We start from the raw sequence: 16,641 nt of genomic DNA, 5'->3' as shown, positions 1-16,641 counted from the left end.
ATACCGACACCCTTTAGGGGTGAGAGAGGTGGATATATTCCTAGCATTCCATGCAACTTTTTCTCTGGTATATTTAGCAGTATTTATACCTTTGAAATGGTGCTTTAAGGAGCATTTCACTGGGCGACACAGGTTCCTCACCCAGAAACAGATTTTTCCTTCGTCAAAATCCCTTTTTTGTACTGCATGATATTAACAATAAGATTCTCAGTGTAATTTTAACAAATGGCTTGTGTGAAAAACTCTCAGTTTTGTCCATTATCTTAGAGAATAATTAATTTTCCCTTTGCTACTTCCATTCACATGCATTATACTTTCCAATTTTATAGTTATCTGCAGATTGTTTTTATATTTTTCGCAAATCTTCTGTTTTTGAGTGAGTTTTTGTATATAACTGGCAACAAAAGTTAACTTTAGTTACCATATTTGCTGTTACACATATGGAGCACTATCAAAGTTGGAGCAAATGTTTTTATGTTGACCAGGCTGACATGAGTCTATGAATAGTTTGTATATGACATATCTGTTTTTGACGTTGTTAATAGTTTATATAGAACATATCTGTTTAGACGTTGTTACTGTTTTTAGAATGATTTATTGTTAAATTATTCTCATCATTTATTTATTTCTTTATTTCTTTTCCTCACTGGGCTATTTTTCCCTATTGGAGCCCTTGGGCTATACTGACAAACACAAACAGTGATCGCAATATCATGCTATTGCATTTCAAAAATATTCATACAAATGTACATCATCATCATTATCATTATTATTATTATTATTATTATTGTTATTATTATTATTACTATTATTATTGTTGTTGTTGTTGTTGTTGTTGTTGTTGTTTATAGCATCTTGCTTTTCCAACTAGGGTTGTAGCTTGGCTAGTAATAATAATAATAATAATAATAATAATAATATAGGATGCACCCCAATTTTAGAAAGCATATTCTGATAAGACTAAAAACATCCCTCTTTCCCCTAATCTTCACAGCTCTAAAAACTACCATATTTACCATGTCATAAGATGCACCCAATATTCAGCTAGGCAATTTTTTGGAAAAAAGAGAAATTGAGGATTTTACAACCTATCATAGCAGCAATTCTTAAAATTTCAATTTTTAAGCCAGTTAGTGTGTCCTTTCCATGATTCAGCATCCATTCTTTTTTATTTTTTAATGGCCTATGTCTTACTTGGCGAGAATCAAAAGCCTAGCATACAATCTCTTGTCGATTTCTCTTTGTATCATTTTTCTTTTCTGGTGCTGAACAGTATGTCCTTGGAATATGAGATCTGTCCCTATGATATGTTGTAACTTTGAGTTTCGATGTTAGTAGCAACACTCCTAAATACAGTACGTATTGTAGGTAAGCACTGAAGTCGCACTTATTTAATTCAAGAGTTATGTCATAACTAGGACTAAAAAAATACTGGCATGACACAAATACAAAATGATGGAATGAATGAGTAAAAAAAATCAATAACATCACTTTATGGGACTGCTGTGCTGTATTCACAAGACTCTGTAATTTGAAACCTTTATATTCTAATAATTGTAAACCTATTTAAGATAGTGTATATGAAAAGAAAATAGTTATGTAAATAGTAAGGTCTATGAATATTTTATTTTTTCAGTATCAAACACAAAATGTACTTGACCTTTTTCAATTGTACCAATGGACTTGCACCGTTATATGAATGTCTGTCGACAAGACTAAAAACCTTATACCTGTACAGTATACTGTTAGTACTAAATCTAAGCCAATTAAAGAGATTTTATAGCAATGTTACCTAAGCGGCATGCTATAATATGTTATTTTCATTAGTAAAATAAATTTTTGAATATACTTACCAGATAATCATGTAGCTGTCAACTCCGTTGCCCGACAGAATTCTACGGGAGGGATACGCCAGCTATCACTATACTAGAAGGGGGTGTACTCACAAGCGCCACCTGTGGCCAGGTACTACAGTACTTGTTGTTGACGCCACCTCACTTTTTCCTCGGTCCACTGGTTCTCTATGGGGAGGAAGGGTGGGTCAATTAAATCATGATTATCGGGTAAGTATATTCAAAAATTTATTTTACTAATGAAAATAACATTTTTCAATATTAAACTTACCCGATAATCATGTAGCTGATTCACACCCAGGGGGGTGGGTGAAAAACCAGTGTACAAGACTAAAGGATAGCTAAGTATCCCGTATTTCATATAATCAGTTATCCACAATAACAATGAAATAATAAGTACCTGGTAAGGAAGTCGACTTGAACCGTTACTCTGCCTTTAATAAGATCGTCTTCCTTACTGAGCGCAGCGTTCCTCTTGGAAGGCTGAATCAACTCAAAGGTGCTAAAGTATACAGGGCTGCAACCCATACTAAAGGACCTCATCACAACCTTTAACCTCGGCGCTTCTCAAGAAAGAATTGACCACCCGCCAAATCAACAAGGATGTGGAAGGCTTCTTAGCCGACCGTACAACCCATAAAAAGTATTCAAGAGAAAGGTTAAAAGGTTATGGGATTATGGGAATGTAGTGGCTGAGCCCTCGCCTACTACTGCATTCGTTGCTACGAATGGTCCCAGGGTGTAGCAGTACTCGTAAAGAGACTGGACATCTTTGAGATAGAATGATGCGAACACTGACTTGCTTCTCCAATAGGTTGCATCCATAACACTCTGCAGAGAATGGCTCTGTTTGAAGGCCACTGAAGTAGCCACAGCTCCCACTTCATGTGTCCTTACCTTCAGCAAAGCAAGGTCTTCTTCCTTCAGATGAGAATGTGTTTCTCTAATCAGAAGCCTGAATAGTAAGAAACTGAGTTCTTAGAACTTGGAAAAGAAGGTTTCTTGATAACACACTATAAGGCTTCTGATTGTCCTCGTAAAGGTTAAGACCTTTTTAGATAGTACCTAAGAGCTCTAACTGGGCAAAGTACTCTCTCCAGTTCATTCCCCACCAAGTTGGACAGGCTTGGGATCTCGAACGACTTAGGCCAAGGACGTGAAGGAAGCTCGTTTAGCAAAAACCGAGCTGCAAGGAACATGTAGCCGTTTCAGATGTGAAAACAATGATCCTGCTGAAGGCGTGGATCTCACTTACTCTTTTAGCTGTTGTCAAGCACACGAGGAAAAGAGTTTTTAATGTGAGGTCCTAAAAAGAGGCTGATTGGAGAGGTTCAAATCTTGATGACATAAGGAACCTTAGGACCACGTCTAGATTCCAGCCTGGAGTGGACAACCGACGTTCCTTTGAGGTCTCAAAAGACCTAGGGAGGTCCTGTAGATCTTTGTTGGTGGAAAGATCCAAGCCTCTGTGGCGGAAAACCGCTGCCAACATACTTCTGTAACCCTTGATCGTAGGAGCTGAAAGGGATCTTACTTTCCTTAGATATAACAGGAAGTCAGCAATCTGGGTTACAGTGGTACTGGTTGAGGAAACTGCATTGGTCTTGTACCAGCTACGGAAGACTTCCCCTTGAGACTGATAGATTCTGAAAGTGGATGTTCTCCTTGCTTTGGCAATCGCTCTGGCTGCCTCCTTCGAAAAGCCCCTAGCTCTTGAGAGTCTTTCGAAAGTCTGAAGGCAGTCAGACGAAGAGCGTGGGGGATTGGGTGTACCTTCTTTACGTGAGGTAGACATAGAAGGTTCACTCCTAGAGGAAGAGTCCTGGGAATGTCGACCAGCCATTGCAGTACCTCTAAGAACCATTCTCTCGCGGGCCAGAGCGGCGCCAACCAACGTCAGCCGTGTCCTTTTGCGAGAGGAGAACTTCTGAAGTACCCTGTTGACAATCTTGAACGGCGGGAATGCATACAGGTCGAGATGGAACCAATCCAGCAGAAAAGCATCCACGTGAACTGCTGCTGGGTCTGGAATCGGAGAACAATACAACAGGAGTCTCTAGGTTATCAAGGTAGCGAACAGATCTATGGTTGGCTGACCCCACAGGGCCCAAAGTCTGCTGCAAACATTCTTGAGAAGGGTCCACTCTGTGGGGATGACCTGACCCTTCCGGCTGAGGTGATCTGCCATGACATTCATACCGCCCTGAATGAACCTCGTTACCAGCGTGAGCTTTCGATCTTTAGACCAGATGAGGAGGTCCCTTGCGATCTAGAACAACTTCACGAAAGAGTCCCTCCCTGCTTGAAGATGTAAGCCAGGGCTGTGGTGTTGTCAGAGTCCACCTCCACCACTTTGTTAAGCTGGAGGGACTTGAAGTTTATCAAGGCCAGAAGAACCGCCAACAACTCCTGCAATTGATGTGAAGTGTCCTTTGCTCCTGATTCCATGTTCTCGATCATTCCTGTCCGTCCAAAGTCGCACCCCAGCCCGTGTCTGATGTGTCCGAGAGGAGACGGCGGTCGGGTTTCTGAACAGCCAAAGGTAGACTTCCTTGAGAAGAAAGCTGTTCTTACACCACGCGAGAGAAGACCTCCTCTCTTCGGAAACAGGAACTGAGACCGTCTCTAGCGTCATGTCCTTTATCCAGTGAGCAGCTAGATGATACTGAAGGGGGGGAGGTGGATTCTCCCTAACACGATGAACAGGGCCAGCGATGAAAGTGTCCCTGTTAGACTCATCCACTACCTGACTGAGCATCGGTTCCTTCTCAGCATGCTCTGGATGCATTCTAGGGCTTGGAAGATCCTTGGGGCCGACGGAAAAGCCTGAAAAGCTCGACTCTGAAGATCCATACCCAGGGAGACAATGGTCTGGGATGGGATGAGTTGAGACTCCTCAAAATTGACCAGGAGGCCCAGTTCCTTGGTCAGATCCATAGTCCATCTGAGAATCTCCAGACAGCGACGACTTGTGGGAGCTCTTAAAAGCCAGTCGTCTGACGGAGCCGGACACAAGATCATGGTACTGCTGCACAGTCTGTGAACTGTCAACCATGGGGAAGCGAGGAAGTACAGTGACAACCCGAAGCTGTCTAGACTGTCTGGGTCGTACAGACAACTCCTTATCGGGTTGCTGAGGTTGCCGCACTGCGTCACAACAAGTCACTTCTGCTGGTTGTTGAACGTCTTCCCAGTGACACACTGACTCCGTAAACAAAAAATCCTTTAACAAGGACTAAGCTTGGACTGCATGTCTTGCAACACAGCTCAAGGTCTATGGGAGCAGGTGTGGTAACAGACGGGGTTAGTGACTGAAGTGGAACCATTACCTTCCCTGGAAGCATGTTATGCTTAAATAAAAGTCCATAGGAGGCTACGCAGCTAAAGGCTCCTCTCCAAATGACAGAGTCCTCAAGGGAATATCAGAAGGAGGGAGAAAAGCACTTTCTCATCTACAGGGACCATATCCGAGAAAAGTTAAGTTCTCTCAGTGAGGGTTTCAATGGTGCAAAAGCAGCAGACTAGAAGGCAACGTTATGAAACTGCTTGACAGTCTAGTGAGTTGGCAACAACCAAAGATGTATGACTGAGAAGCATGCGGTAAGGTATGCAGAGCATGTTGTATGCAGAGCATGCTGTATGCAGAGCATGCTGTATGTAGAGCATGTTGTATGCAGAGCATGCTGAATGCAGAGCATGCTGTATGCAGAGCATGTTGTATGCAGAGCATGCTGAATGCAGAGCATGCTGTATGCAGAGCATGCTGTATGTAGAGCATGCTGTATGCAGAGCATGCTGTATGTAGAGCATGTTGTATGCAGAGCATGCTGAATGCAGAGTATGCTGTATGCAGAGCATGTTGTATGCAGAGCATGCTGTATGCAGAGCATGCTGTATGCAGAGCATGCTGTATGCAGAGCATGCTGTATGCAGAGCATGCTGTATGTAGAGCATGCTGTAAGGTAAGCAGAGCGTGTTGCATGGCGTTTAACATTTCTCAGAAATTCCATGACCAGTGCTAGAGTGCTTCATGCATGCTTGCATGGGGTTTTAATATCAACATAATATTTACCTTACATTCATAACTCATGATTCATTTTTGTTTTGAAGATATTTTTGCCATATTTTGTGATATTGTTAAAAAATATATTGCAAGGAATACATATATATTTTTATATAAGTAAGACAAATAACCTCCATTATCATAATGTTTGTGTAGGCATACATGTATATGATTACAAATGCAAGTTATGAAAGTAATGAGGTGTTATTATTGTCATTTGTAATTTCTCAAGTTGAGGAGAAAGTGGCAGATGCATGCGTTGAGGTGGCTGACTCATAGCATGAGTGACTGAACTCAAGGGTTGCGCTTGCTGAGTGGTTGGCGGAAGCGGAGTAGCAAGCGGAGAGCGATGAGGTAGAGGCTGCGCAGAACGTAGTAAATGTCTCGCGAGTTGAGGCTCCTGAGGCGCAAGGCTAAGGTGTTGTGGAGCTTGCCTAGAGGAGGGTTGAGCTCGCTGCAGCGAGAGCTGAGGAGACTGACTCATGGATGGGAGAGGTTGTTGTACCTCAACCGAGTGTTGCATCAATGGTGGAGCAGCAAGTGGAAGCGGAGGAAGAGAGGTATAAGCCTCCTGATCCCATTGCTGAGGTTGCCTTAAGGAAGGCGGAGGGAGCTGTACACCACTGGGAACAGTAACTGGGGTCAGGCGGAGCGAGCGCAGGCGGAGCGAGTGCAGGCGGAGGCGGAGGCGCAACCTTCTCAGCCCGACACTCACGCATCAATACTGAAAGTTGTGACTGCATGGACTGCAGTAGAGCCAACTTGGGGTCGGCAGACACTAAGGTCTGCTGAGGCAAAGCCTTAACAGCAGAGATCTGTTGCGGCAGAACCTTACTCCTCTTGGGCGGAGTGCAGTCGACAGATGACTGCGGCGAGTCAGAGCTGAGCCAATGACTGCAGCCCGGTTGAGCACTCGCGGACTGGACTCTGCGTTAGAGTGGTCTAGAGACCTGAGTCCAGCGTTTCTTCCCTGACAATTGATCAGCGGACGAGTAAAAGACGGGCTCAATCGTCTGCAGGTGGGAGTGACGGTCTCTGGAAGACACGCCCGCAACCACCGAGGATACTTCTGCGCGCCGATCAAGGCCTGCCGAACCCTTTTGCCCTTCGACATTGCTTCTCCCCTGGGCTTGGGAGCTTGCAAGAGGTCCCGGACTGGGAGGACGACTGACACGCACAGAAGTACCCTCACGCACAACACTGACACTTTGCGCTAATCACTTATCACTTTTGATTTTCTGTTTGCACTTATTTCACTGAACTCGAAACTTTAAGTGGTTTGTACCTGAAACACGCAATTCTATCCTTTCTCAAAAGTTAGTAATTGCGAAAACAGAATTACAATGTAACAGAAAAATCTAATGAAAGATAAATAATTCAGTGGCTGGAAAGAGACTAAACACTAGATCAAATAAACTACGTTTAAATTCTCTCACCGCATAAAGCTTGAGAACAAGAAAAAACTCTAGAAACGTTTACCTTCTTCCCCTAAAGAGACTAGGGAGAAGAGTAAAAACGATAACAACGTTACTCGCTTGAACGAAACGTTTATCCTCCTCTTTCTCCCTCCGTCTCTATCTCTCTCTCTCTCTCTCTCTCTCTCTCTCTCTCTACTTAGAACCTGAGAGAAGAGCCCAATCATATATATCGTTAAAACATATTATTGTTAAAGGAAAATATTTCCCAAAATGAAAAGTTCCTTTGTAGAATTAAAACCATTAAGTTAAGAAAGAATGAACAAAACGCTAGACACGGTTACTCTTACTGCAACGTGACACCGTGAAAATTCTCTCTCTATCGTAACGATAGAGCGCAAGTTGAACGTTCTGAAACGTCAACAACTGCAGAGAAAAAACAAAACGTTAGTTCAACTTTGAAAACAGTACGAGACTATCAAAGAAATTCTTTCAAAAACATTAAAATAGCATAATATGTTAACAGGTAAAACCGAAATGACGGGCTCAATGTTAATTAACTTCGGTACAAGAAAAGACCGCCTACTATTAGGAAAGGTCGAATATAAACAAATATAAAAATTAATTTTAATAATTTTATAATAAAAGGAAGTTAATCGAAGAGGCCTATAAAAGGCGGAGAGATATAAAATAAATCTATAACTTTTGTTAAGCAAAATTAAGAAAGAGAGTCTATACTCTCTTAGACACCAACACTTCCGTCTAAGGGAAGGGTCGGCCATTAAAAGGTGAAAGAGAGTTCATACTCTCTTCGTCACCATAATAAATCAATTTAATTCCAAAAGCTAACTAAGCTAATATAGAAGTTTCCAGTATAGCGAATAGCTGCAAATTTTAGAGAAATACTTCACCAAACCGTGAACAATACTCCAAAATCATAAGCGTATCCAAGAACGTCTTGCCGGAAGCACGACAGAGGAAAAAGTGAGGTGGCGTCAACAACAAGTACTGTAGTACCTGGCCACAGGTGGCGCTTGTGAGTACACCCCCTTCTAGTATAGTGATAGCTGGCGTATCCCTCCCGTAGAATTCTGTCGGGCAACGGAGTTGACAGCTACATGATTATCGGGTAAGTTTAATATTGAAAAATTATAACACAGTATGTCTGCTAAAATATACAGTAATGTAGAGTATGTACATGTTAATGTAAATCACGAATGTTCTATGTACAGCACTTAGAGAAGGCGTTGGAGGCAATCTGAAAGAGCACTAAAGACAAAAGGCGAAAGCTAACAAAACTTATCGTTCACTAGAAACATAATGAATGTAGTTGGTCATTATAAAGATAATAAAAAAACTTCTTTTTAGATGTGTCTAAGAAGAAAAGAGGAGATACTACCGCTAGAGAGTTATGGGGTCCATTGACTGGCCAGACAGTACTACTTTGGATCCTTCTCTCTGGTTACGGTTCATTTTCCCTTTTGCCTACACACACCGAATAGTCTGGCATATTCTTTACATATTCTCTGCTGTCCTCATACACCTGACAACACTTAAGATTACCAAACAATTCTTCACCCAAGGGGTTACTGCTCTGTAATTTTTCAGTGGCAACTTTCCTCTTGGTAAGGGTAGAAGAGACTCTTTAGCTATGGTAAGCAGCTCTTCTAGGAGAAGGACACTCCAAAATCAAACCATTGTTCTCTAGTCTTGGGTAGTGCCATAACCTCTGTACCATGGTCTTCCACTGCCTTGGGATAGAGTTCTCTTGCTTGAGGGTACAATCGGGCACACTATTCTATCTTATTTCTCTTCATCTTGTTTTGTTAAAGTGTTTATAGTTTATATAGGAGATATTTATTTTAATGTTGTTACTCTTCTTAAAAATTTAATTTTCCTTTTTTTTTTCCTTTCCTCACTGAGCTATTTTCCCTGTTGAGCCCCTGGGCTTATAGCATTGTGCTTTTCCAGCTAGGGTTGTAGCTTAGCAGTTAATAATAATAATAATAATAATATTGTTACCTTAGATAACTTTTAAGGATGACTGATGATTGCTAATGTAATGCATAGTATATTCAGTTGCAATTTATAACTGTTAAAGCTAGTTGCTTATTGCAGTTATATATTTGACTCTTATGCTTAGGTATTTGAGTGAAGAAAAGATGACTGGTAAGAGCAGTAATGTTCCCTTAGATAATGGTTACTAACTACTATAAAGAATGGTAACTATTTGTGCTTGATAATAGTGAGTTTACACACTGCTGTATGCGTACCTATAGTTGCTAATATTGCCACTAACTTAAGACTGGAACTTACAAGTGCTGGACTACTTTTGTCACCATAGATAAAACGATACTTTGTAACGCCGGCGGCGCCCGGTCAAAAAGAACGAAGGATGTAAACAGTATACAAAGACGGCGGCCAAGAAGACAACAGTAAAGTTATGTGTCAAAAGTAATATGTATCATCCGTATCACAGTGAGGGGACAATAAATATGTGATTGCTGTACACGAAGTGTGTATTTAACCCACCTTTAGCCCACGGAAGTGTTAAGCTATGACAGATGTTACCCTGAAGCATATTCTTTTCTTGCTCATTAACCCTCATTAATTACAAATGAACATCTATTTTGAAAACCTTCTTCCTCATCTTCTCAACTATCAGAACTTGTGTTTACGCTATAATTAGTGTTCAGACTGTCTACTGACTCACAGCCATACACTAAATCAATCCAGTTTTCTGATATAGTTCCAGTTTACTGTTTGCTCTTTGCTGCTTTTACAGCTTGGGAGTTCTGCCACCTCTTATTACCAAGAGTAACTTTATCTCTCTCAGTCAATGTTGACTTGTCAAGTATCAGCTGCTTTCTGTTCTTGCCCCTACATTGCTGTTCAGGCCATGCTAAGTATATGTACTGTATTAGGGCTGTGGCACCCTAGCAGTACCAGCTGAACTCGGTTGAGTCCCTTGTCAGGCTGGGAGGAATGTAGAGAGTAGAGATCCCCTTTTTGTTTTGTTTCATTTGTTGATGTCGGCTACCCCCCAAAATTGTGGGAAGTGCCTTGGTATATGTATGTATGTACAGTATTAGTATTAAAATGAATTTAATCTTTTTTACATAAATGCTCTTTTCAAGCACAAACCTATTACTTAAATCAAAGTCTTCACCTACCAGTCCCTGATTCTTTCGCAGTTGAATCCAAATACAAAAAAAAAAAAAAATATTCAATCAACCACCAGGAAATATAAGGCTCTTAAGACCATGCACTAACCTGCTGACATCAATTAATAATCTTTTCCTTCCATAGTGGATTGGAGTAAGGATTAACACAACATACAAAATAGGCTATGTTAAACCCATGGACTTGTACTATGAATATATCTCATCATGGTTTCCATTAAAAATTAACTCTTCGATACAGTAAACAGATAACCTGAACAATCATTATTTTTTGTATGTTACTTAAGCAAATATAATTTTCAGTAGTAATGTAGTTTTCCCTATAAATGGTGAAATTACAACAGCACTACATGCAAATGCCTCTTCATCTGCAATAGTGATTTGGGGTCAATAGTGATTTTGGGGGGATGAGAAAAAGGAGCATTGTCAGGCTAGTGAGCCAAATAATGGGATAGACTGGGGTTGTGATATAACACCTAAAATGTAAAGACCAATGAGCAAAAGAGAAGTCATTTTGGCTCTTTTTGGTAAAAATGGGTAAACAAAAATAAAGGGTCAACAAATACAGTTGGTTAAAGGGACAAATATCCTACACTATATCGTTTGAAACCTGAATAACAATTTCTTTTGCTTTCTTGAAAATAGTTGTAGTGTGCATATCAGCAAATTGGATTGGCCTTTGTATTTCTTAATGTAACAAAGTTATCAAAGTTGGAAAAAGTAAAGAAATTATCAGTTTAATCCGGAATTACAATAATGTACAACTCTTTAAAGTGGAATAATGAAATAAACTAAAACCAGCAGTAGGTTTTAAGTTACTGTTCAAAATTATCATGAAAGGTGGAAAGTATTCTTTATATCTAATTACAGACAATAGCTATTTACCTTTCAATGAAACTTATCAATTTAATTGAATAATTATGCAATCAAGCTACTTATGCACACTGAAAATGTTGAAGAGCAAACTAACCGTCAATCATTTACTTTGATGTTCTGAAAATTAATTTACATTTTACACATTGTTCTCTTTGATTATGATCACAAGAACAACATTATCAATGGAAGATACTCATCAAATAGAGGCAGGTGCCAAACAATCTTTTAATCTATTTTGGCCAAGACAAAGCTCACCATATAACTTGCTAATAAAACCATATAAATATGCTAACATAAAATAATAACACTATGCTGCAGTATCTAAAGTAATGGACTGAAAATACAATATCAAGAATCTGTATATTATGCATTTAAACAACTAGCCATCATATTCAGATCTCTTATAAACAATGGATGGCAAACACAATACAGTAAAAGCTATCAGCATGAGATTTCTGTATTTCTTACGAAAGGTGCAAATGTCTACAGTGAAGCATTTATCCGCATAGAATGATTGATAAAGGAATGAGAACAAATATACGGTCAATAAAGGGATTTTGACGAAGGAAAAATCTATTTCTGGGGAGAGACCTGTGGCGGCCGGTGAAAAGAGTCCTTCTAATATACCTTTTCTGATAAAACCTTCCAATTATACCAGAGAAAGATAAAAGCATGGAATGCTGAGGTTACAACCCTCGCGCGAGCACCTTTTGGGTGTCGTGTATAAAGCAAAGGCGCGTGAAATCCACTATTCACAGGTTGTCTTCCATTTAGTTAATTCCTTCGTCAAAGGGTAAAACCGTTGTTAATTAATGTATACAATAGTGCAAAATTTCTCATTAAAGACCAATTACTGAAGTACCTAATTTTATATCATACCAACATCACCTAACGTACAGCAGTTGTTTTTTCAAGTTTTTCTAAGAATTCTAATGCCATATCATTCCATATATTTCAAGTTGTTGAGAAAGGGTTACATCCTTATAAGTTATTTCAAAATTTTTATATTTCTGATAAAAATTAGGCAGTTTATACAGTATAAAAAAACTTGGTATCATGTACCATCGAACAAAATATACTAATGCTTCATTGTACCTTCTTACACCATCAGGAATAAGCAGTAAGATTTCTACAGAAGGGACGACAATAACAAAGGGTCAGGTGTAGACAACGGGACGTAATGAAATGACAGGGAAAATGGTAAGAGCACAACTACAACACAGGAGGTGCAGACTTCCTATTAACGAGTCAGGCTCAAACAAAAGTAAGGCATTCATAGGCTGGAAGAGGATTCTGGTACATAATGTATAAATATTGCAGAGATCATCAGTGAAACTTATAGCTACTACTAATCTCAAATGATCCAGAAAAAGATATAAAATTATTGCAAATAATATTACATGATGCAAACTAGACTACATTAAGAACAGCTACATGTACAACTGCAAACTAAACTACTTAAGGGACATTTGCATATGAAGACTGCATTTATTTTAATGAAACAAATCATGACTACCAATAGTCTTTCAGGATATATATCCCATTTACATATGGAAAAGCACCTTGAAGAAAGGTTAAAATTTAAAAATTTTCAAATGCAGTGCAACTTAATGAGACTATGTTTTGGAATTCAGGCTTTCTATCATATATACATTAGAATATGTTTTATCTAATCTATTAACATGGATGCTTTTTAACATGAAATTCTATATAAATACAAGAGTTATAACTTACCTCTCCTTGAGGTGACGTGATTGGAGATCTTGCGGATGTAAGGGCTCTGTTATTTTGGTTATATGTGTCTTCATTTTCTTGAACTTGTGAACTGATGGAAAACAAGAACTCCATTAATCATTGAAAATAGATAAAGTAGAAATAAATTGCACCAATTTAAAATTAAACGTAACTTAGGAGCCTTTGCAGTTCATTGGGACAGACCTGGTCTAAAATTTCAAATGTGATGACTAAAAAAGACAACTAAAAAGGGAAACAAACAAGAACACCACCTAACTTAAGGTCCCCCCACCTAACCTAACCTAGGAACCTTATTCTCACCTACCTGAGGGCTATACTTGTACCAACCATGTGTCACACGATCGTACATAATTCATTTTGTGCTTGTATCTTCGCTCTCCCCTCGCACTAAATAGAACCTGAAAAAACATGTCTGTTTTTCTCAATGGTAACGGTGTCGATTTTTCCACCAATGTGACGGGCCGAGAGAAGGTTGTGACTCAAAGACAGGATGAAAGCAACTGAGTGAGTATATTACTGAACGCTCTCCTTTATATACAAAAGCTCAAGGCAACAGGAAATTTCATGTTGAAAAATTGACACCGTTACCATTGAGAAAAACAGACATGTTTTTTCAGGTTCTATTTAGTGCGAGGGGAGAGCAAAGATACAAGCACAAAATGAACTATGTACGATCGTGTGACACACGGTTGGTACATACTCCTTGCATCCCCCTTAGACTGCAATATTCTTAGTTTACTCTAAGACTAAGTCTTAACCCTTGTGTTTGCTTCCCAACTGGCTACACTCCTGGTAAGGTAATACTAAATCATACTACTTTATAAATCATAAAATCAGCTCCATATCATATTTCAGACTAAAATAAACAAAAACTTCTCTATAAAAAAATACATTTTGACAAGTAATAAGAAAGTTTACCACTGTTATTATTTTCATTATTATTAGAGGCTAAGCTACAACCCTAGTTGGAAATGCAAGACACTATAAGCCCAAGGGATCCAACAGGGAAAAATAGCCCAGTGAGGAAAGGAAACAAGGAAATAAGTAAATTACATGAGAAGTAATAAACATCAAAATAAAATATCTTAAGAACAGTAACAAAATTTAATTGGATCTTTCATATATAACTATAAAAACTACAAATAATAAGAGAAGAGAAATAACATAGAACAGTGTCCCTGAGTGTACCCTCAAGCAAGAGAACTCTAATCCAAGACAGTGGAAGGCCATGGTACAGAGGCTATGACACCTGTCCCAATGAACTACATTCACCCCGTAATTTATTTCAAAACACAGTTTGTTATGTTCTCATAATTTCCAACCTGACTGGTGGTTGCTCATGAGAATTGACGGGAGAAGAAGGGTCGTCCTCCTCATCGGATGCAAAAGGATCCACCAATTGCTTGCGTGTCATCAAAGCCGGACGATCCCCACTACTACTGTTACTGCTGAGGGATGCCTGAAATAAGAATTGTCTCTTTTAAACTGCTTTATCCACAATGTCAGTCTTTATTACTTCCAGCCGAAGGTGTTACAGTAGCTTCATATAAGAAAATGTATTACAATTAGACAATTTTTATCTTAATTAGTCTCCTTTAAAGGTTTAAAGATCGCTCATGAATGGCAGAGGCAAGGGACAGTGACATTGCCCTAGCAATCAGGACAATGCCCTTGAGACTGACCGTATATTATATGATCAGTGCCCAAGCCTCCTCTCCACCCGAGCTAGGATCAGGGAGGGCCAGGCAATTGCTGCTGATGACTCAGCGGATAGACCTATACGCTCCCCCAAATACCCCAACCTTAGCTCACAAGGATGGTAAGGTTGCAGACACTAATGGCACTAACGAGTCTGAGCGGGACTCGAATCCCTGCCTGGCAAACACCAGACAGAGACGTTATCAATCAGGCCACAACAACATTTTATATTTCAATGTAAATATATTTCCTTAGGCAATTCTCTCATTAACTTGCAATCAAACACAAAATACAGGTTAAGTATCTACAGTATAGCTTACTGTAGACAGCAAAATGTTATTTTCATTAGTAAAATAAATTTTTGAATATACTTACCCAATGATCATGTAGCTGTCAACTCTGTTGCCCGACAGAAATCTACGGTCGGGATACGCCAGCGATCGCTATACAGGTGGGGGTGTACACAACAGCGCCATCTGTGAGTAGGTACTCAAGTACTTCTTGTCAACAAGAACTCAATTTTCTCCTCGGTCCACTGGTTCTCTATGGGGAGGAAGGGCGGGTCCTTAAATTCATGATCATCGGGTAAGTATATTCAAAAATTTATTTTACTAATGAAAATAAAATTTTTCAATATTAATCTTACCCGATGATCATGTAGCTAATTCACACTCAGGGTGGTGGGTGGAGACCAGCATACATGTTAACAAAGAAGCTAAGTATCCCGTATCTTATTTTAGCCGTTATTCAAAATAACAAACATAAAATAAATAAGTACCTGGTAAGGAAGTCGACTTGAATTATTACTCTGCCTTTTTAAGTACGTCTTCCTTACTGAGCCTAGCGATCCTCTTAGGATGCTGAGCGACTCCTAGGTGCTGAAGTATGAAGGGCTGCAACCCATACTAAAGGACCTCATCACAACCTCTAATCTAGGCGCTTCTCAAGAAAGAATTTGACCACCTGCCAAATCAACCAGGATGCGGAAGGCTTCTTAGCCTTCCGGACAACCCAGAAATATTTCAAGAGAAAGATTAAAAAGGTTCTGGAATTAGGGAAATGTAGTGGTGGAGCCCCCACCACTACTGCACTCGTTGCTACGAATGGTCCCAGAGTGTAGCAGTTCTCGTAAAGAGACTGGACATTCTTAAGATAAAAGACGCGAACACTGATTAGCTTTTCCAAAAGGTTGCGTCGAAAATATTTTGCAGAGATCTATTTTATTTAAAGGTCACGGAAGTTGTGACAGCTCTAACTTCGTGTGCCCTTACCTTCAGCCAAGCTTGGTCTTCCTCATTCAGAAGGGAATGAGCTTCTCGTATTAACAGTCTGAAAATAATAGGATAAAGAATTCTCTGACATAGGCAAAGATGAATTCTTAACTGAACACCATAAAGCTTCAGACGGGCCTCGTAAAGGTTTTTAAAATAGAACTTAAGAGCTCTTACAGGACATAATACTCTTTCTAGTTCATTTCCAACCATACGCTAAGTTTGGAATAACGAACGATATTGGTCAAGGCCGAGAAGGCAGCTCGTGTTTGGCTAGAAAACCAAGATGTAGAACATGTAGCCGTTTCGGATGAAAATCCGATGTTCTTGCTGAAGGCATGAATCTCACTGACTCTTTTAGCTGTGGTTAAGCATATCAGGAAAAGAGTCTTAAAGGTGAGATCTTACAGGGAGGCTGATTGAAGTGGTTCGAACCTGTCTAACATAAGGAATCTTAGAACCACGTCTAAATTCCAACCAGGTGTAACCAAACGACGCTCCTTCGTGGTCTCAAAAGACTTAAGGAGG

The 16,641-nt window shown here is 39.7% G+C and overlaps 1 protein-coding gene across 1 annotated transcript in view; it reads right to left on the bottom strand.

Moving 5' to 3' along the window:
• Positions 1 to 16,641, bottom strand: part of LOC137645558 (EH domain-binding protein 1-like) — an 89,193-nt gene that overhangs the window by 53,164 nt on the left and 19,388 nt on the right. Inside the window, exons 5-6 of the mRNA XM_068378360.1 lie at positions 14,467 to 14,603; positions 13,124 to 13,214 (exon numbers count right to left, since the gene is read on the bottom strand). Coding sequence (XP_068234461.1) covers positions 13,124 to 13,214; positions 14,467 to 14,603 — 228 coding nt within the window. The remainder of the gene's footprint in view (positions 1 to 13,123; positions 13,215 to 14,466; positions 14,604 to 16,641) is intronic.

This window comes from Palaemon carinicauda, chromosome 8, assembly GCF_036898095.1.
Source record: "Palaemon carinicauda isolate YSFRI2023 chromosome 8, ASM3689809v2, whole genome shotgun sequence".
NCBI classification, from domain to species: Eukaryota; Metazoa; Arthropoda; class Malacostraca; order Decapoda; family Palaemonidae; genus Palaemon; species Palaemon carinicauda.
The sequence above is the reverse complement of the archived record's forward strand: the minus strand, read 5'-3'. Positions and strand labels throughout refer to the sequence as shown.